The sequence below is a fragment of the Sturnira hondurensis genome, unplaced genomic scaffold (genome assembly GCF_014824575.4).
Source record: "Sturnira hondurensis isolate 20B ecotype Veracruz unplaced genomic scaffold, ASM1482457v3 Scaffold0021214, whole genome shotgun sequence".
Lineage (NCBI taxonomy): Eukaryota > Metazoa > Chordata > Mammalia > Chiroptera > Phyllostomidae > Sturnira > Sturnira hondurensis.
Window position 1 is genome coordinate 8,558,533 of NW_028093845.1, and position 22,879 is coordinate 8,581,411.

The 22,879-nt window shown below is 40.5% G+C and overlaps 1 protein-coding gene across 1 annotated transcript in view; it reads left to right on the top strand.

Annotated features, from left to right (window-relative positions):
• The first annotated feature begins 3,247 nt into the window (after positions 1 to 3,247).
• The window catches only part of DKK2 (dickkopf Wnt signaling pathway inhibitor 2), a 90,665-nt gene continuing 71,033 nt past the window's right edge, over positions 3,248 to 22,879 (top strand). The window contains exon 1 of the mRNA XM_037031931.1: positions 3,248 to 4,160. Coding sequence (XP_036887826.1) covers positions 3,939 to 4,160 — 222 coding nt within the window. The 5' untranslated portion in view covers positions 3,248 to 3,938. The remainder of the gene's footprint in view (positions 4,161 to 22,879) is intronic.

A 22,879-nucleotide genomic window follows, 5' to 3' on the forward strand; every position in this document is an offset into this window, starting at 1 on the left:
ACTTTTCTGGGGGTCATCTCTAATTTTTTATTCCCCAAGTCACATAAACGCAATCCAGATCAGAAGTTCCAGCGACCCTGTGAGAGACTGGGATGCAGAACCCAGCAGTGGGTGAGCACAGAGAGAGGCTACGGGCAGATGCCAGTGAGGCATGGCTTTGACAATAGACTGTAAGCCTCTCCATGGCTGGGGCCCTGGCTGACTCAACTTTGTATCTTCAAGGCCCTGAACTTAACAAATATGCAGTTCGTGCATGAACAACTGCTGAACAGACTTTTTAAAGAAGTGGTTACTAATGCAAGGAGAAAGACAATGGGTTGGAAAACAAGAAAAAGGTGATGATGTGTACATTTAGCTCACCTTGGGGCTAAGTATAAAGAAGGAAGCCAGGATGCAGAAACAATTGCTGAGACAGTTGTGGTTTTTCCAGGAACCAAAGTGACCCCGCAACTGTAGGAGTTAAGTATGAGGGAAAGAGGGTCAAAGGGAAAACTCTTTACAGAGGTGCTTTCTGCTGGATGAGAGGACCCTACTATTCTTACCTCTCTACAGTACTGCTTTTCTGTACTTACCTACTGATGTTATTGAAGGAGGCACAAAAAGTGGAGCTTGTTTCTTCAGACCTATGAAAACGAGGGAAGAAACACATGTGGGGGTATGACAATAATCCAAAGATTATATTTATCTGCAGTGAGTTGATTTGTGTGAGTATGCTTGTCTACTTCTCTGCATATGGTTTACACAATTTTCTGTCTGTCACACAATTTTACCCACAGCATTTGGACCACGAGCGGAATTATTTTTTATCTTTTTTTGTTTTTACGTTAGGTGTAGTTATGTAGGTTTTAGTATTTGATCCCAGAGTGTGATTTTATATTGTGCAAGTGAAGTTCATGTAAATTTTAATTTTTTTAAAAAAGATTTTATTTATTTTTTAGAGAGGGGGTGGGAGGGAGAAAGAAAGAGAGAGAAACATCAATGTGCGGTTGCCTACTGGGGACCTGGCCCACACCCCAGGTGTGTGCCCTGGACTGGGAATTGACCAGCGCCCCTTGGATTCACCAGCCGACTCTCAACCACTGACCCACTAGCCAGGGCTGAAATTTAATTTTTTACTGTCACTGTAAAAGTTTGCTTTTGGAGCTTTGTGGGGTACTATATAAGCCTTTGAGGCAATGTCTTTATCATGATACTCCAAGCTGAGGAATTTCTTGAGGGTAAATATGCTGAGCTTGGAATCACTCCTCGGTTTTAGCAGCACACAGTGCAAGCCTTAGGTGGAATCTTATTTTAGTTGGAGGTAAAGAAAAAATGGAACTGACAGAAACAGGTGAAGTATCTTCAAATTTTCTTTTGTGTTCTCAGGAGAAACGGATGCAGGGAGATTCCCTGCTACATAATTGGCTAGCTCTCTTTTGTCTTTTCATTTTGCTCTAAAGTACCAATGAAAAATATCTGAACCACTAGACTCTTAATTTTCTCTATTGCTCTAATGCATTTCCATTGGCAAATCAGAATACAGACAACAGATTTACCCTTCTGTAAAGTCTGAGCTCTGAATCCCAAGTTCTTATAGAGTAGAGGTCAGTTTTCCTGTCCTTCGCTAGTGCCTGGAATTCTCCTCTTGTCCTTAAAAAAAACCAAAATCCACTCCTGGGCATATTTTTAAAAAGTAAGAAGAAATTTTTAAATGTGAAAATTTACCATAAGGAAGCACAAGGCAATCCAAAGATAAGAACATATGCTGGAGGGCATCTAAAGTTTTAATCTTCCTTTGGCTGTGTATTAAAAAACAAACAAACAAACTTTCAGAGTATGAAAAATTCCATGGCAGACAGACTCAGATTGGGACAGAGAAATACGCAAAGCTGGTGCTGTCGGGAAGAACTCAGCCATAAATTCACACTTTGAACTTGGCCCTTTTGGGGGGAAAAGAAAAAGAGTCACTAATGTTCCCACTTAGACACATGATGAAATCACATTCCTGTACGTGGTGTGTGCCAGGATCAGGTGTGGAAGCTAAGGGACCCAGGTACGAAAGTTTCAGCGTGCAGCTAGAGAGAAAAACCTCCTTCCCTAGCAGTTAAGTGCCAAGTTGGGCTGCACTGCCTCGCTTTCTCTGCACGCAGGCGTTAAAGGCCAGCGGAGAAGGGGAAATGCCACAGCTTTCTAACAATCTCCTTTGCTTTGGAAGCCTTGGCTGGCATCTGAAGGCTGTTGCCAGGACAACTTGCCTGTTGTAGTTCTTCGGCGCCTCGCCCAGCCGCTGCTACTGGCGCCCCCAAGCGCCCGCGCGCCCGCGCACCCCAGCGCTTCTTGGAGCCTCGTTGGACCTCCGCAGCGACAAAATTCACCTGAGGAGCTGCTCGGGGAGTGGCTGGAAAGGTTTCCCACGTAATTCCTAGGGACTGGGAGCCTGGACGCAGAGGAAGGAGGCACTGAACGCCGCCCCACCCCCCGCCCGTGTTCATTCCTCTCTGGCGGGCTAAAGTGCCCGGTGGAGCTGTGAGGTTCAAACCTTGGGAGCACCCCCATTCCTCCCAGCCCCTCAGAGATATGGACAAAGGTCGCACGTATGGTAGGGTGGAGGGCTGAAGGGTGGAGAATATCTTGACTAGAAAGTCTTAAACGCTTCCAGGAGAGAGAATTAGAACCATTTTTCCAACCCTTCTCTGGTTTTCTTCTCCCGGGTTACGAAGCCCCCCTCCGGGTCAGCTGGGCACCCCGCAGGCGCGCCCACACAGCGCCAGCCTCCTTTGTCCAGTGGGAGGCACAGACAGACCCAACTTGAGCGTACACAGACCACAGTATTAACGCCCACACGCGCACTCTCCTCTGTCTTCTGCAGGGCTTTTCCCTCGCTCCTCTCGGAGTCTGGGACTGAAGACGCGCTGGGAACCTAAGGAAGAGTGCTGGCGGTCCCCAGGCGCGGTGGTAGTTAGCCCCTCTCCACTTACACATTTTCACTCCTGTTTCCACAGGTCCTTCCACCCTCTGGAGCTGCTGTTAGGAATTAGGAGCCCTCACCTTCCTCTGGGGGTGAATCCCATTTCGGGGTGAAGGAGGATGGGAGGCGGGGAGAGGGAGAACCTGGAGGGGAAGCCGCAGGGGGAAGGAGAAGACGAGGGCGGGAACATGCCGGGTGAGAGAAGCGTTTCCACTCTTTGTCACTCTTGAATTGGGGGCGGAGGAAAAAAAACACTATGGAAGCTATAAAAAGCAAAGGGGGTAGCGGTGAAAGAGCAGACACAGAGCGGGAGACCGCGCGGAGCTCAGTACAGCTCCGGGGCACCGCGGCGTCCCGGCAGCGTTTGGCTGCCGGGCGTGAACCCGGGAACGACGCTTCGGACGACTGTTCGCGTTCGCGTGGGGGGACCTGTGCTTGTCTCAGAGCTGCAGGGTCCTGTCTGGGGGCGGTTCCTGCTCTCTCATTGTAGCGCCCGCTGACGCTGAAAAGGAGGATTTGAGTCTTGCAAAGGTTGAGACAGAAAGGGTAGGGAAGGAAAGAGGAAAGAAAAGCAGCGGAGGCAGAAAGCGAAGGAACCAGTGTAGACCTCCTGAGCAATTAAGAGGAGGACTGGACTGCTCAGGGAGGTGCGGAGCAAGGAACAGCAGAAGCGGTTCTGTCCGTGGAGCTGTCTTCTTGCACCTCGGGTCACGCCTCCTTGGCGAGAAGGCGCCTCGCCTTTGATTGCTTCCAGTTACTACAGAACTTCCTTCCCCGGTGGAGAAAGTGGGTCTTGCTTGGGGCGCGCTCGCTCCTGGTTGGAGGCGTGAGACTGAGTTCACACAGTACTGGGCCCCACAGCCAAGTCGGGTTGGGAGAACTGCCTGCGAGCCTCCGCGGCCCGAGTGAGTGTCCCCGTGTTGGGGTCTTCCCTCCCTTTGCATCAGCATCCCTCGGGCTTTGCGCCTCCCCGGGGACCCCTCGCCGGGAGATGGCCGCGTCGATGCGGGGCAAGGACTCGTCCCGTTGCCTGCTCCTACTGGCCGCGGTGCTGATGGTGGAGAGCTCACAGCTCAGCAGTTCGCGGGCCAAACTCAACTCCATCAAGTCCTCTCTGGGCGGGGAGACGCCTTTACAGGCCGCCAATCGATCTGCGGGCACTTACCAAGGACTGGCTTTCGGCGGCAGTAAGAAGGGCAAAAACCTGGGGCAGGTAGGAAAACACCCCCAATACCCTCTTCTGGCAGGAGAGGGAGGAACGAGCGCTCTGGAGAGCGCTGTTTCCCTTTGCGCCCCTCGACCTTCCGAAAGCGCCCGCAGGTGCGGCGCGGAACCACGGCGGGGAAGGGGATCCCCAGAGCAGGTCTGCGAGGGAGGAGGTGGCTGGGTGGCTGCTGGCGCTGGAGGGCGTGGAGCGGATGGGTTAGAGTTTTGTCTCACCTTTCCTTTGGGGTATGGGCATGTACCGAGATCATGTACCGAGATCTAGTGCGTGCCGGTGGTCCGCCTCTAAATTTAACGCGGCAGTACTGAGGATGTTGTTAATGTTTAACACGTAACAATTGGCAGTGTTCTAAGAATGTTACATATATTTAATCTTAACAACTCTATGAGCAAGGCGCTGGTACTATATTCAGCAAACGGAGAAACTGAGGCACGGAGTATCGGCTTTTGCCAGAGGTGTACAGCTTGTTTAAATGTCAGAGAGGTATTCCAATCCCAGCTAAGTCTGGGCTCCGGGCTCCTCATCATTATTACATTTTTACAATTTAAAGGGCACAGGCGCTTACCCCCTTTTCAGGTTTGCCTTTCCTCCCAACGACATGTTCTGTTCAAAGGAGTAAGGTCACAGACAGAGAGCTTCAATAAGCGCGCGTTTCTCACTGCTGTAGAACTGTAAATAAATCACCCGGGAGGAAGAGAAATAACGAAGTGACAATGACAGCATCCTAGACGCGGTCGACCAGCGACGTAGCAAGGAAAACCGGAGGCATTTTTGCTAGAGGGAACTTTCCGCTGGAGTCTCTGTGTCCCTGTCTGACAGACAGATGGATGGACAGTCGCATGTAAACAGACAAACAGACGTATACAAAGACAGGAGCGTGCATACACTGCGCCAGCGGTGGTTGGCGCACAGTGGCCAGGAGAGGGGGCCGTGTGGGCACTGGCAACCAGGACAGCTTCTCCTTCCGCTCCTTTAGTAGGAAGCCAAAACCGAAAGCCAATTTGCCAAACAGCAAATGGCACTTCGCACAGCAGAGCTGTCAACCCGTGAAGGAAGGCAGCTCATTGCCCCCACAGTTCCCTGGGTTCCTTGTTGTATCAAAGTAGCCAACTGCCCAGGCTCTGTGCACTCCCAGTATCCTCCACTGACCTTGACCCCAGGGCAAGCCTCGGGGTGAAGGTTGACAGCTTGGGCCAGTCCTGGATGGGCAGCCAGGGAACGCTTGGCCTGCGCTTGGCCCCTACCGCCCTCTCAAGGGACAGCTTTGCTGGTTTTGCAGTTCCAGAAGGCTTCCTGGGCTTTGAAATGTCAAACATTTCAGCTGTCCTCTCAATGGAGTACAACTCTGCAATCACAGAATTTTTTTAAGGTCTTGAGGGAAATAAACTACACATATGCATAAATAATGCACACATACAGATCCTTTGCACATTCTCGCATGTGCAACATATCTCCACACGTACATGACCACTATCTTTCCCTTCCTTCAGAAACACCCTGACATTTTCAACCCAAACAAATTCAACATTCTGTTACAAGTCCGTCATGAGACGGGGCATAGTTTGCAAAGAAAGGATGCTCTCAATACAAATTAGACACATCAGACATGTCTCTAAGGCAGCTGACTTCCAATTCCGTCTTATCAGTTGTTGAAAAGAGCTTAATATTTAGTTCACCCAAGGACAGAGGGATGCACCCAATGTTTTTTGAGGTTTCTTTTGATTCCAATCCATGCAGAGGCATGGAGTTTCTGTAGAGGACTTTCCGTTTCTGTCAGGGCTGAGCCCCAACACCTGATGCTCCTCAGTTGCATCGTCAGTTACATCAGCACTGTCACTAGCCCTGGGGTTGCCTGGACTGTTCTGAAGGGTGCACCCCAGAACCTTTTTTTACAGTATAGTTTGTACATAAATATGTATTAAATGCCTGGTCATGTTACTATGTCTACTTTTGCTCCTTAAACAGATTGCAACTCAATTTGAAAGTTTTTATTAAACTGAATATGTATTTGTTTCTTTAAAAAGTGAGTTGAGTTTTAGTTGAATTTCTCATGTGCCCTCTGTAACTTAGTCATTCTACAGAATGTATTTTCTTGTATTTATTAAACTGCAATATTAGATCCTTAAAATTGTTATTGGGTTTGTGAGAAAATATTAACACATCAGAGAAAATGGTAACATATAAAATAGAACACTGAGTTGACCTGCAGGATGCTAACTGGGGAGTGTGAGGAATGTCTTATATGTTCTTGTTTGGTGTGTGATCTCAAATGCGTACTGTTGTGAAGAAACAAATAGAAAAATCTGCCTCCTATGGATATTTATGGGCCTTTTTATCTTCTTTTTTTTACTAGTTATGTAGTCACCGAAATTCTCAATACTCTTATTTTCAGTAATAGAATGAAAATCAGAAAAGGCTTTTCAAAAGGGAAGCTGTCATTTCCTTTTATGGAGAGAAACTGGAATTGAAACGTAGCTGAGTACAATTGTTGTTCATCGTGACAGAAAAATATGAATGACTGAGAAGACTGAAAGTAAAACGCCAACTGATCAAACTAGGTGCATTTTATAGTGTTGTCCTGAGACATAATAAGTTTAATTTCCCCGCTTTCCCCCATCTTGGACTGATTATATTGAAATACATGCATTCAGAGGTGCAGAAACAAGGAGCTGTAGGATGCAATGTCAAGTAGGCACATTAGCCACTCCTTGCTTTTCTATTCTGTAGTGAACATTGTCTACGTAGTTTTTTCTGATTTACTTTCAGAATAGAAAATTTAAATAAAAATGTTATTTTCATTGAAGAAGAAATTATCAAAACTTAAAATAATTTATTAATCTGCAAAACTGAAAATGAGATTAAATAGGACTCAAGGTTTTCTCGATTTACCGTAGCTTGATTTCATTCAGAGAAAACATTCTTTTTTCTTTTTAATTTGTTGGGGTGACGCTGGTTAACAAAATTATACGAGTTTCAGGTGCGCAATTCTACAACAAATAATCTGTACAGTGTATTGTGTGTTCACCACTCTGCGTCAAGTCTCCTTCCCACCCCATTTACACTCCCTACACCCCCCTCCACCTCCCCTTATTTATAGGAATCCTACTTGTTATAGGCAAGGTGCATTATTTGTGAGTCACTCCTTGAAAATGTGCCTTTGAATTTCAGGAATGAGTTAGAAGTCTTTCAGAGAAAAAAAACAGTTTTCCAAAGGTGTTACAGTTCTTCCGAGTTTTGCTTTCAAAGATACAATTATGAGTTATGACAGAAACTGACACAGAAAATTGAATATAGTAATATTCTGGGGATTGGTACAAAAGTAGCAAAAATGTTTTTGCTAAATTATTCACATTAGTGTTTTAATTTGACTTTCTGTTTGTACCTATTGCTAATGAGTTTAAAGAGGTAGTGAATATATGTATACACGAAATAAATTGGATTGTAGGATTGTTACAGACACATAGGTTTGTCAATATTTATATACTTCAAGCTCTAAAGAGACAATTGCTAATTTTCTAAATCAAAGGTAATTTTAGACAAAATCTTCTAATCATATGATTAAATATATTCTGATTAAGTACACTTTTGCTCGACATCACCTCTGGGGTTGAGGTATCAACTTTTACGGCTGTCTGAAAGATTAGTTTTAGAAAAATCACTCTATAAAATCATTTTACCTTTGTGGTACTCAATGATATTTTGGGGGGAATAGAAGTCTTTTTTGATTTATGTTTGTAATTGCTTTTTTTAGTCCTTACTCCTTGCTTTGTCTTTTCAGGCAGGCAGATTAATTAATTTGAATGCAATGCTATAGAATTTTAAAATATTTTTTAAAGTTTTGAAAAAATTATGGAAAATAATTACATTTTAGAGGTAGATAAGCTTCCTGACATGTGTCTCTAAAAAGAAGCTGAAGTTGGTTTAGCATAAATTCAGCTTCCATAACTTCCTAATGTAACTTGGATGTTTGGAGGACATTGATTTCGATGAAGTTGTATTGTGAAAAAAGAATGCTTGAAATACATTGAAACCAAAGCTTGAGGGAGTTGGTTAGAATGCATTAATATTTGTCTATCACATTTTTCAACAGAAATGCTGTATCAATTTGCACACACAAACACGCGCATAATTGCTTGCTGGAATAAACTGTATCCTCTTTTTTCTGTAGGTGATCTCCTCGCTTTATGAAAGTATCCGTGATCTTTTTAACCCCAACCCAACTTTCCCTGCTGGAGAGTAAATATTTGCCATCTCCTCAGGACATCAATAGGCATGAAAAGAGATTGGGAAAGCAAATCATTTTTAAAATGAAATTTCCCAAAAGAAAAAGATTTTGAAACAACCCACATTAAAATTTCTTTCCCTTTGCTGCAAATAATACAGCATTGATGATAGTGGATACAAGTAGGAGGTCACCTCATGAAAAGCAAGAAAAGTATTTTAATGCTAATCTGGGTATGAGCATCCACCATTTTATTTTCGTGTTAGTCTAGAGAGAGCGACGGACAAAGCTACTTAAACTCACTCCAGCTGTGACTTTGACCCTACCACACTCTTCTGCGGTGCTACTCTCTGAAATAGACTCTGGCCCAGGGTGTTTCAAGTATTATAGGTTTTTAACGTTGAGAAAGGAATAGGATAGAGAGCTATTCTGTTCTAGGAGAATATTGAGACTTTCTTTTTTCCTGCACAGTCATTTGAAATATATGTTAAAATACTGTTAAGTTGTAGAGGCCTTTTATAATACTCAGTATATCTAACATTTTAGACAAAGTCTCATCTGAGTTCATTTCTTGGGATTGATGTAACATCAAAATAAATTACATTTTTTTTCTGTCTGTGACTCCCTGATGGCCTTTCAAAGGCATTGTACTTCATTATACCTCTATTGTCCTCATCTACAAAAATCAGATAAAGCTGCTCGTAAGTTATTTAACTGACCATTGAAAAGATTTAGGTGACTTTGTGTCTGCCTGTGCCTCTTACTGGGCCATGTTTTTTAAATTTCCAGGTAAAATGCTAAAGGAAACAAAATGCATAATAATTAATCGATAACTTTTGCATTGTATAGAATTGCTTTAAGGTTACATAGAAAAATCAAATATTGAATGAAAAACAAAAATTTAGCATTACTATTTAAGGCCAGCAGAATTTAATTTTCTCTTCCTCCTCCATCTACTCTTGCTAGGAGCTAAAGAAGAGTAACATAGTATTTTCTAATTGTTGGATTGCTTTCAGGGCAAATATAAACCAGTCTCCCCAATAAGAGGTCAGCTTAGGTACAATATGAACTCTTTTTGCCATCCCTCTTTCTATTTTCTACCTGCCATCTATGCTACTTATTCTCTTTCCCTTTTCCCTCTCTCTCCTGCTCCCACTCCCCCACTGATAACCCTCCATGTCATCTCTGTTTCTGTGGTTCTGTTCTTGTTCTAGTTTTTTTTTTTTTTGATAGAAACATCTGTCCACAGGAAGAAAAGTCACCATCCAAATATTTATATAGTGACTTCCCAGTGGGTTTCCCACACTAACAACTTTGGGTCACTGCCCACTTCTTCGGGTTCAGATCAAGGAATGAAGGCCACAGATATCACGTCTAATCAGAAGTCCTTACGGAGAGCCCATCACCTCAGTTCTGGACTTTGTGAGCATAAGCTGAATCAGAGAAACCGTTGAGGCAGAGCGACTTCACGTAATTCACTTATGTATCTCTGAAAACAAAAAATTATTATTCTAACACATTCTACAACCGCTGAACCTATATAACAGATTATATTTTGGAGATCTTATTCAGTTTATCAATTTATCAGTTTATCAATATGGTCCAGATAATAAATTTAGAAATAAAACTAGCAAAACACAAAAGTAATAATTTTATTAAAAAAGTTATTTATCTCTCTTCCATAGTCAAGTCAAAAGGACAAAAGTGCATCAAATATCCTTTTTAATATATTACAGTGTCTAATTCCATTGGTTGATTCTATTTATGTATTAAAACTTGGTACACAGAATATCTTAAATTTACATATTTCATCATACTACAACATTTTAAATGCCCAACCTGTCTAAAATAAACTAAATCCATGAATGAGTAAGTACATTAAGTCCCCAAATAAACCAAAGCATCACAGTTAAGGAGAGTGACTTCTTCAAGTGGTGTACTTAACCAAACATTTACTAAAAGATGTTAGTTCTCCGTATGATGCCTTATCATGTGAAATGAGACTGTTTTCTCTTCTGGGGACTGGAAGGAAAGAGTGATTTTCAGACTATTATTTTCTTCAAATGGCTTGGAAGCAGTTAGAGCACTCTTGACATTACAGTAAGAGGTTCCAGTGAGTATTTGCCCTGTGCTAACCGCTGCACTGAGTGCTGTGTTTAAATTAACTCTTGGTTCTTTCTGCAGGCCTTTGAAGCAAGGCCTCGTATCATCCTTAGTTTTATAAGTGATGGAATGTTATATGAATACTAAAAGGCTAATTCTCCTGAGGCACAGAGAGGTTATGCAATTTTTGCAAATCACACAGTAGTAAGCAGAGGAAGTCAAAATAAAACCGATGCAAAATAATGTCAGAAACTACATATTCAACTACCAGGGTAGCTGCTACAATTTGCTGAAGTTATTCTGGACTTCAGAGGAACATGGACCTTCATTTTATTCTTCCCTCTTATATTTTCTTTTTTAAAAATTATTTGTTTATTTATTTTTAGAAAGAGGGAAAGGGAAGGAGAAAGAGAGGGAGAGAAGCATCAATGTGTGGTTGCCTCTCACCGCACCCCCCCCCAACTGGGTATATGGCCCACAACCCAGGCATGTGCCCTAACTGGGAATTGAACCTGCAACCCTTTGGTTCGCAGGCCGGCACTCAATCCACTGAGCCACACCAATCAGGGCTCTATTTTCTAATGAGATGGTTATAACTGTAGGTTCATTAAAAGCCCTAGCAAAATCCAAGCCCTCTGTTGCTGCTGCCAACTGCTTCCACTCTGAGCAGCCAAAGTATGTCAGCACCTCATGGGTACGAAGGCAGACACCAGAGCACTACATCGTTTTCATTTCTGGCTGCCTCCCTGCCTGCAATTCTTCGGGTCATCAAAGCAAATACACAGCCCTCCTTTCTTTCTTCTACTCTTTCTGATAAATTATAGCATTGCCCAAGTGGAAGAGAATGTTGCTGGATAAATGCTATTCTCTTCTCATGGCAACCACCACCCACTCCTCATACCTGTCTCCCTACATCTGTGCCACCCTGTGCGTGCCAGCTGCAAGCTGGCCTCTCTATAATGGCTTGAGGTTGGTGCAGCTGACATTCCTCACACACTGATTAGAAAGGGGAAGTTGTTTAGGTTTAGAGCCTGCTATTGCTTTCTCCTTACCTTCACCCCCTCCTAGCTGCCTTTCACATGGTCTGTAGTAGTTCTACCACAGTAATTCCCTACCAGGCTCTGCATTCCTGCTCCCCACTCAGTGATGCCTTTGATACAAGTCACTTACTTCTGGTTCTTTCTATTTTCAAGTTGCTAAAATGAGATAACAACAACAACGGCAGCCATAATAGTAATGACACGGGATGACAGGGAGGAGGAGGAAAGTGCACGTAGTTATTGTGCCGAATCCCTTTATTGGTACTACCATCACAGAAATCAGCAAGGTCAAGTGCTCTAGTGCCCAGCAGAAAGCGGCTGCTTCCCCCTCCCCCACCCCGGTGGGCAGGGCCAATTAAACTAGTGCGTGTCATGTTCACGAGGAAACAAATGAACACAATTGCACTAAGGCCAAGAATTGTAAAACAAAACAAGACAAAACACACACACACACAGGCATACTGTCACGTTTCTCATCTTGCAAGTTAACAGTAAGAGGGATGTTAAGTCATGGTTGTCTCGTAAAAAGTAAGCAGCACAGTGCATGACTGAGTAATTGGTGAAACTACACAGAAGCGAGGGCGCACCAGACATTAAAAATATGATCACGGTAAGCAGAGGTCCTAACAACCACTGCAGTGTTCGTTATTTAAGCGCGGGAACAAAAACGATGGAAGAGCGTTTGGAGTCTGCTGCCAACAGCATTAATCTGATATTCTCCGAAGTAAGATAGCCTCTGCGAAGGCGAGCTTCTCGGCACCGTGCGCAGTGCCTGGGGCCCAGAGAGCTTGCTGAGAATTTGGAAGGTTTACAGCCCTCTTTGAGTGTCAGCCGTCCTACTAGGGCACTCAGAAATGCGGGATCATCATTCCCGTTTCATTCTCTCCACGGTCTTTTTTTTTTTAAATTTGAACTTTTTGTTTCTTATGATCCAGGTAATTTGGAAATACATGAACAGTGTTGAATTGAGAGTGAAAGTCACCTCATCGAAGTGTGTGATAAATTTAGTGTGTTGGAAACAAACTCTTTGCCGCTAAATGTTTCTGTCTAATAATGAACTAAAAACTAACTTCCTCCAAATGTGGAGGTGGGGGAAAAGCTGTCATTGGAAACCAATCGAAAGGGCAGTTCACATTCAAATAACAGTCTTCATTTGCTCACTCTAGTTCTACTTCATCTTAACCCTTGGAAATTTGGCTCAAGGGGCATTTTCCTAACGTGTTTCTTGAAATTCAAAGTCTTTTTTCCCAGTAAACACCCTCTGTACTTTGTAGCCTGTTGTCTATCTTTTATACATTATATATCTCTTTGCTTCTGTAATATTATATATTTTCCTTTTCCAGTAGGGCTCATTCCTTTTTTATTTTCCCACTGATTCCCCCATAACCTTTTACCCATGAATATGGTCACTTCTCATTCTCTCCTCAGCCCTTTTTTCTTTTTGTTCCATTTTCTCTTCTTTGCTGATATTATTTCCTTTGTTGGAATTATTTCACACATGCAGATATCTGTCTTTAGCTTGATGAAACTTCTGAGCTCTTTTGCCTGCTCTATTCTTCTGGAAGTGTGTTCCAGAAAAAAACATCCCCCAAAACGTCCTATAATAAATTAAGACTTTTGTCTGTAACTTCAAATTGTCAGGAATCAGACAAGTGAGTCTTCAGTATTTCTCTAATCTATAGGATTCCATCATTAATTTCATCTCTTTAACTGCTTTATTGTCATCTTAGTTGTCATGGCTTTGACACACACCATTATTGTGTCCTGAGAGACTATTAAACTATTTTAAGAGTTTTGTACTTTACAAACCATGATCCACACTACAGCAGACAGGCGCTTTCTAAAGTAAAAGTCTGATCAGGCTCTTCTCCACTTTATGCACATTTCTAGAGCACGGAATCTAAATTTCTCAACATGCTACACAATGTCATCCATTGTCTTGTTTCTTTCCACTTTATTCTTGGGGCTACACAGCTAGCAAGTGGCAAAGTTGGGATGTAAACCCGACAGTCTTACTGCATCTGTCTATCCAATCACTATGCTTCGCTGCCCCTCAGATAGATCAGAGGCCAGAGAAACCAGCTAGAGACCTGTTACTGGTATGTTTTTGAATTCTTATGTTATTAAACTCTTTAGGTAAGTCAGTGAACTTGCTCATTGTTTGCTTACTTCTTAGGTGTATTAGATTCTATTATTACAGTAAAAATAAAGCACTTGCTTATAGATACATATGCTGGGTCCTTGGTTTATGTGGCTATAAGAACAAATGTACTCTTCTTGTGAAATCCAGTTAGAATTTTAAGGTTAACAGAGGCACCTAGAAATTGTCCAGTTCATGCTCCATTTCCAATACAATATCAGAGCTAGCAATTTGATAAGGTTTCCTTTTTACAAAAATTTCTAAGGATGGACACTTGCATTGCATCTCTTAGCTTATCATCTTAGTTTTAATTATAGTAAGAATGGGAACATTCTGCTTTCTGCTGTAAGCAAAACATGTATATAACAAAGCTAGAAATCAACCTGGCATAAAAACTTTTCCTTCTTAACAAAACACTTAAGCTTTTTATTTTTGTCATTCTTCATGGATTAGACACTGGTTCCCGTGCCGGAAAGTCAAGTTGACCTGGAAGAGTAAGACTGTCTCCATAAATAGTCAAGAGAACGTCTGTTCATGGTGGTCATTATGCTGATGATGTAAAGAAGTGCCATTTGCCTTTTCTCTTCCCAATGTTTTAGAAGAAATATATATTTTTAAAATTTTCCTTTGTAAAAGCCCTCCTCTTCCCTGAGGGAACCTACTCCTAATTTCATCATTTACAACACATTAGAGAAACATTAGTGGGAAGAGGTAGATGTACAAGGGATTAGCAATATGGTGAGAAATGACAAAGCTGCACTAGCAGGAGGGTAGGAGTCTGGTGACCCCAGGATTGACTGGTGGAGGGGAGGTGCTTGTGAGGTAGACGAGCTCCAGGCAGGGCAAAGGGGTACACTGTGTGCTGGCACACACTGAAGGAGGAAATTTGATAAAGATGCAACTCAAAATGATGCCACAGATTATTTTAAACAAACACACTTTAACATTGTTTTTCAATATTAGTCACCATAGACAACTCATTGGTTTGATACTACCATTTAGAACTTTTTGAAACTAATTTTAGAAACAGTTAATATGTTTATTTTTTTAGGCAATAACTTTATGGCTGTAAACAATGTTACACATATTCACATTCCACTTTCAAAATACTTGGCTCTGAGTGGCTGTGTTATTTCCGTAAACCAAATATCCCACAGAAGATGAGGATGTAAAAAAAATGGGGTATTTTTGGAAACATTTCCAAAATGTTCAAGAAGATTTTCTCAGTCATTAAATCAGTATTGAGGTTTCTATTATAAACCTTTCAATGGTGGTGAGGACTTTACAGTGAAAAACCTTTAGTTGGGTTTATAGTCTTAAATTTAAAATGTATGTAATATTATTTCGTAATGAGGTCTTCTCCATTGGAGGAGCCTGGTCAAAATTAGTGTAATATGGTTACTATTTCTCAGAGATTCATAGTGTTCAGGAAGCAGTTGCTGAGTGTAAGCCAGCAGTAAGTTCCCCACCCAAAACCCACTCTTGTCCTGAAAAAAGAGGCAGGAACAAGTCATACACAGTATAATTCCCTAGAGATCAGTCTGGTGACACATTTTGACTGCCACTTATTAGATAAATTCATGGACTGAGGCAAAAAAAAAAAGAAGTCTGTCAAAGGTTATTTTTTAAAATGCAAACATATCCAATTAAAATTTCAGAGAAAATGCTAAACTGCTTAACTCAGTAAACATGTTTTTGCAATTGCTCAAATTAATACAATGCTTCCAAAAAGCTCTTTGGAAATTCTTGTAAATTTCCTTGTTTGCCTATTTGCCTACTGCTATCTTCCCAACACTCATCAGAAGGAAATAGCGTTCTAACAAGAAAAGTCTTGAAACTGCACTTCCAAGGGATCTCGGCCCCACTAGCTGCAGCACATTGTAGCTGAATTCCCGTCTCTGTCGGTTCTCACTGTTGAAGCAGGCTGACCAACACTCGGGTCTTGTGCCCTGGTCGTCCCAGTGACTAAGAACAAATTGGATTGGAGTGTGTGCTCTGATTTCTTGTTAGAAAACACAAGCTTTCAACACAACAGAATGATTATATTTAATGGCCTGGCACTTAACAAATTAAGACAAAAATTAAGACAAAAATATAATTCTGGTTCTTAGTAAACATCAATAATCAAAAGAAAAGTGGAGCCCAATGTCAACAGTAATTCTGTTTTTTCAAGAAGTGAGTGACTAACTGGGGAGAATGCTCTAATGGTCGAGACCAAAATGTTCTGAAATTTCAAGGGCAAATTTCAGATACCTTAGGGTATCTCAAATCCAACTTTAGAGAGTCAAAGCAGAGTGGCCAAAGCCAAAGCCACAGACAATAATTTAAATCCATTTAAGAACTGCGAACTCAATGAAGCTCCATTCATTCACCAGCAATCATAGTAAGATTTAATGTAAGGATTTGAAGGAGTGATATTCTGCAGACAAGATGTATGAAAAAGAAAGGAAGAGCACAACTGGTAGCTACTTGATAAACACAAAGTCAAGCTGGATAAAGAGGCCAACTGCCAAATCATAGTCATTGTCCAGGCATGGACAATTCAGTCTGATATTGAACCTGGTATTGCCACCCATTTTCAGCCCACTCCAAGCAGTACTACAGCCAGCATTAGTGTGGTTGGATACTGAGCAATAGAGAGTGTCTTGTTTCTAAAAGATGGGCCAACTGACAGTTTTTCAGAACGTACTTCTGTCGAGAACTCTGTGTTATCTCACTCCATTTTCTCGATATGCTGTGAGCTTCTATCATGTGCAGAGCATAGTAAATGTTTGAAAGAAGCAGGCAAGCAAGAAGAAAGATGCTACACTGTGGCCATAAGCACTAGGAGCTAGCTCAGCATTTGGTGTCTGTGGTCCTGCAATGGCTCGCCTTCAGACTTGGAGTTGATCGGGAGACCACTTGATTTTTGTTTTAATTTGTGAAAGTCAATGAAATTCAGAAAGTCATCAGGTCATCAGGCCATCTTAACTATGGCCAACATTATTTGCTCAACATTATTAAGCAAATAATGTTAAATATGGTCAACATTATTAATATCAGGAAAATGTAAATCAAACCCACAGAGATATATAACCTCACACCTGTTAGAATGGCTATTACAAAAGAGACAAGAAATAAGAAGTGTTACTGAGACTGTAGAGAAAAGGGAACCTTTAGATATTATTGGTGGGAATGAAAATTGGTACAGCCACTATAGAAAACAGTATTGAGTCTCCTCAAAAAATGAAGACTAGAACTACCACATGACCCAGCAATTCCATTTCTGGGTATTTAGTCAAAGGAAACAAAAACACTATTTGGAAAAATATATGCACCTACATGTCCATTGCAGCATTATTTACAATAGCCAAGATTATGTGTGTGTGTGTGTGTGTGTGTGTGTGTGTGTGTGTGTATGTGTGTATAATTTCATCATAACCAACAATGACATCTTGCCATTTGCCACAACATGGAAAAACTTTGATGGCATTATGCTAGGTGGAATAAGTCAGACAAAAAGACAAATGCCATATGACCATATAATCTCTCTTATATGTGGAATCTTATAAAAAACAAACATACAAGCAGACAACAAAGTTATACATACAGAGAACAAATTGGAGGTTGCTTAAGACAGATGGTGGAGAGTGGAAGAATAAAAATAATTATTTTAAGTAAAAAAAAGAATGGGAAACATATCACATCACTGAAGTCTCAGTGATGTGATATTAGTTTAGCAAACCTATCTGAGTATTCTTTTATGTACTTTATTATTTGTGCAAGATATTTTCCATTATACAGAGATGGATAAGCATGTTTTACTGGAGCAGACCTTACATGCACTGAGAAAGAGAAATGATGTTTAATGAAAGAAAAATGACATTTAATCTGAAATGTGAATAATTTCTCAAATCAGTCTACATTCTTGCATTAAGATTATGAATTTTTAGTTCAAGTGAATTAAGATGAATGTTCTAATCTTGATCAATTGGGATCTATTGAATGTGATTTGTGAGTTCATTGTTAGAGTTACTGTACTTTCAGGATGATATTGCAACTATAGGTATATTATAAAATTTAAGTTTTTTTGTTACTGATCTAAAACAAAACTGAACAAAATTGTTTTCCCTATAACTGGGATTTTATCGTGTTTCATTATAGGAGTTTAGCAACTCTGCATGGCCGTGCCTATACATTCTAGGTACAGTATCGAAGTCCTTGTTTTCCCCTGTCTGATGAAGATACTAAAATTACCATGATCTTCAAGGGGAGTAACCATAGATATCCATTGAAGGAAAAAAAGAAACATTATAAGCACCTGATCATTCCACAAAGGAAACCTTGCTAAACAAGGACTTAAAGATGGTTATGGGGTATTCAGCCCCCAAAATCACAAACAAAATGAGAGTTTATGGTCTTCTAAATGTCAGTTTTAGTGCAGCAAGAAAAAAGCAATTAGTACTAATTGTTCGATGGATTCCGGATTGTTCATCCTGTTTACTCTGACCAGATTTTCATTAATGATCAGGGAGTCGAGGTGTGGGCCAAATGTCTCGTTCTGTTTTAGAGAGACTAAGGAAGAGAGATATTCCCTTGCTGGTCTGATAATTCCAAACCTGGTGACAGGAACATAGAGCATTTTTGGAGTGTGCACATGCTTAGCACCTGGAATTTTCTGAGAGTTACAGTCATACTTCATCCGTCACCCGAATGAAAAGCCAAATGCCGATCTGAAGGAGAACTTCTGAGGCAATTCTTCTGGAGCTAGCAATATACCCTACTTGTCATCTTTCAGACATAAGCTTTTAATCCCTTCTTCCAAAAAGCGTTTATTTTAAAAAATGAGAAAAGCTAAGGGTGTCACAGCTGAGCTGTGAACTTTCTCTAAAGAGTCCCATTCTTCAAACCCATCTTCAGCAAAGAAACTGGCACTTGGTGTGTGGACCAGATGGTGTCCTGCAGTACTGTCCAGCCCACATGCGCAGCTGGGCCTATCTGGCACACAGGTGTCCTGATTTGGACCTTCTTGAAATTCTGACACCACACTTTCCTCCACTGGGAAGTGTGACTTGGCTATGCTATTTTTTCCAGTAACAACAAATATACTGGCTTAACAACAGCTCTGACCAGGGCGATAACGTAACCCTCTAACTCATAGTTAGCTCGGACCCAAAGAGTACACGGTTTGTCCTACTCGTCTGAGCCAACTTTTTGGTTTTGATTTCCTCTTTTATATTATCTTTTGTCATCCATGTCTCCTCCCTTCACCTCTCTGAACTTTGGTATTTCTGAGAAGGGTGGGAAAGTCCCTCAGATGGGGAAAATGCTGTAATAAACAAGGCTAAGAACTGAACATAAAGTGGGTGGCTTTTCTCATCATTGGCAAGTACTGGGCAACCACATTCCCATGTTAAGCAACATTCAAGGATTTAAAAACTGAGAAAACTAGATACGTTTATTAAACTTTTCACAGCATTTGACAAAAACTACTGTGAAAGTAAAAGGAGATTTCAAATGCAGGCAGCAAAGAAGAACTTTAGTTGCTGTTTCTCCCACATAATATTTTACATAATCATTTCAGTCTCATCAAAAATATTCCTCAGTGCAAAGTCCAGATGTTTTTAAGTTTTATTTTTTCTAAAAAAACAATATTTAAAATGTTTTCATTTTTTCCCATCTTAGTAACAGCTGCCTGTAACAAATACTTATAATGAGTATAGCCAGCTAGGAAAAACATTAATGGAAATAGTGAGAGAAGTAGATGGTGTCAAACTTAGAGTTTTAGGTTGTGTTCTTGTCCTGTCTCTGCGTCTCGCTTTTTCATATCATGACTTTGAAAATTGTGTCTCATTTACTAAAAGCTAGTCATCTTCACTTAATTGTTCCCTAAAAATTGACTGGCTCTACCTTTGGACAAATGGATGATTACTAGGCTCCAGAGGGAACTAAAACATTCTTACCTAGAAGTGATTTTATCCCACTGTTTTAAGATATTCGACCATTGCCATTGATTGGAAAGGAATGATATAATATAGAAAAGATATTCTTATTTTCAAAAAAGTGAAGAATTTATTCCCTAGAATGATGAGTTTGATACTGAATCTACACTACATTACAGAACAGATTATAAAATTAAGTACTTAGGGAAATAGAAATGCCCAACAAATAACATAATTTATTTCTTACAATAAATTACGACATACTAACTTTATTTTTTCTCAAGCAAAAAACCTGGTCTGCTGTCAGTATGATATTTAATCCTTACCATTTGTAGTTATTCCCTTTGTGATTTAATGGTCTTGTGGATTTAAACACCACTATATGCCAATGATTTCCCTATTTATTTATACCTCAAGGCAAAATCTCTTTCTTGAACTTCAAAATAATATCCAAGTGCATACCTAACATTTCCACTGATAGAGATTTCTTGCTTACCATATCAAAATCTGATCTTTTCCCTTTTCTAAATCTGCTTATCCATGGATTTCTATATCTTTCTTGATGATAAATCATTTTTCCTAATTGCTCAACCCCAAACCTTGAACTTATCTATAACTTTTCTCTTCCCTCATATTCACATTCATTCCATCAGGAGAGCCCTTTAGCTCTATCTTTAAAACATATTTATAAACCAAAACAGACATCTCTACAAAGGTATGAGGTAATAGTAGCTCACAGAAAAATGACTTAGGAATTTAAATCATACTGAACAAGATATGGACAGGGAAGAGCAGACCTTCTTTCTAAGAAAATTACTTCATACAAATATGAGAAGCATATTTATTTTATAGTTTAAGAGGTGTTTATCTATATACATGTAGAACATTAAAAAAATTTAGGATGCTGGGAACCAGTTCTATCATCAAGTCTGCCATTGCCAGGGCAGGAAACATCAAACAAGTGTCATACACCGTGAAAACAAAGATGCTTTGCAAATCCTGCTCTTTGCTAGTAAGCTGGATTCCTCAATCATTTCCTTTAGTGACTAGAAAACGTCAGAACCCATCAAGTGGCTATTACCTATGTTTTCTTGATGCCTACAAACTATTTTTCACTTTTTCTCTGTCATGATGTGCGTATAGATAGTGGCGGATGCTAAGCTGATAAGGAGAATAATTTTTTGATTGACCGTGACATTCTCTAATGGTCTTACACTGAGATGTGACAGCTCCTCTAACTCAGACTTTCAAATAACCTTGCTCTAATCTGACTCTGAAAAAGTGAGCTTTATTTATTGTTATTTATTTGTTTACTTAGGGCTTGGGAAAACACCATCACATAAGAGGTGTCATTATATTGTTATCACACCATTAATTAAAGTCCCAATTTTTATCATATTAAATTTTTCTGTTTTAAAATTACTCATATAACTAATACGATTTATCTGTCGCACTGGTACATTGACATTTAAAGAACATGATATTTCATTTTAACAATTAAAAGTATCATCTTTTGCCTAAATTTCAGGTTATATTTTTTCCCAAAATAGATCTTTTAAATTTTATTTATTTATATATTTTTTTCAAAATATATTTTATTGATTATACTATTACACTTGTCCCATTTTTTTCTCCTCTTTATTTCCCTCCACCCTGCACCCCCTTCCCACCAGCACTTCACTCCCCTTAGGCCAAGGGTCTTATGTATAAGCTTGTTGCCTTCTTCATCTCCTACACTATTCTTAACCCCCCCTGTTTATTTTGTGCCTACCATTTATGCTTCTTACTCTTCTTACTCCCCGTACTTTTCCCCCATCCCGGATAATAACCCTTCATGTGATCTCCATTTTTGTGATTCTGTTCTTGTTCTAGTAGTTTGGTTAGTTTGTTTGTGTTTTTTTTATTTTTTTAGGTTCAGTTGTTGATAATTGGGAGTTTGTTCTTATTTTAGTGTTCATATTTTTGATTATCTTCTTTTTCTTAGAGAAGTCCCTTTAGCATTCTATATAATAAGAGCTTGGTGGTATGAATTCCTTTAATTTGACCTTATCCGAGAAGAACTTTATCTGCCCTTCCATTCTAAATGATAGCTTTGCTGGATAGAGTCATCTTGGATGTAGTTCCCTGCCTTTCCATGACTTTGAATACTTCTTTCTAGCCCCTTCTTGCCTGTAAGGTTTCTTTTGAGAAATTAGCTGATAGTCTTATGGGAACTCCTTTGTAGGTAACTATCTCCTTTTCTCTTACCGCTTTTAAGATTTTCTCATCTTCAATCTTGGGTAATATAATTTTGACATGCCTTGGTGTGTGTTTCTTTGGGTCCAAGTTGTTTGGGACTCTAAACTTTCTGGACTTCCTGGAAGTCTATTTCCTTTGCCAGATTGGGGAAGTTCTCTTTCCTTATTTTTTCAAGTAAATTTTCAATATACTGCTTTTCCTCTTCTCCTTCTGGCAGTCCTATGATTTGGATGTTGCAACATTTAAAGTTGTCCCGGAGGTTCTTAAACCTCTGCTCATTTTTTTGAATTATTGTTTCTTCATTCTGTTCTGGTTGAATGTTTGGACCTTCTGGTTCAAACTTGATTTGAATCCTGGTTTGATTCTCATCTCTGTTGGTCCCCTGTATGTTTTCCTTTATTTCACTTTTCATAGCCTTCACTTTTTCTCTATTTAGTGACCATACTCAACCATTTCTGTGAGCATTCTGATTACCAGTGGAACTCTACATCTGATGGGTTGGCTCTCTCTTCATCACTTAGTTGTCTTTTTCTGGAGCTTTGCTGTGATCATTCATTTGGGCCATATTTTTTTTTTTCTCAGTGAGCCTGTTACATTGCAAGGAGCAGAGCCTTAGGTGTTTGCCAGGTTGGGGCAACCCAGGTTGCTTGTGTGTGAGGGAGGGGTCTGAGAGGGAACAATGCTACTTGCTCAGCTCTCAGTCACTTCTCCCTCTACCCACAAGCTAATTGGGCCCTTCTGGTGCTGATTTCCAGGTAGATAGTTTTGTGTACATTTTAGGACCCTATGGGTCTCTCCAACAAACTCCCCTGTGAAGTTGGTAATTTCTCCTGCTGCCACAACCCCTACAGATTTCATAGCCAGAGGTTTTAAGGCTTTATCTCCCCTCATTGGAGCATTGGGTTACGAGGTCTGTCTCACTCTCTTGTTGTTCCTCTAGGTTTATTTACATGTGAATTTGGGACCACCCAGTCCTCCAGCCACCCCTTACTGGATCATTTCCGGAATGGGTCATTTCCGGAAGGGGGCAAAGGGATACTACT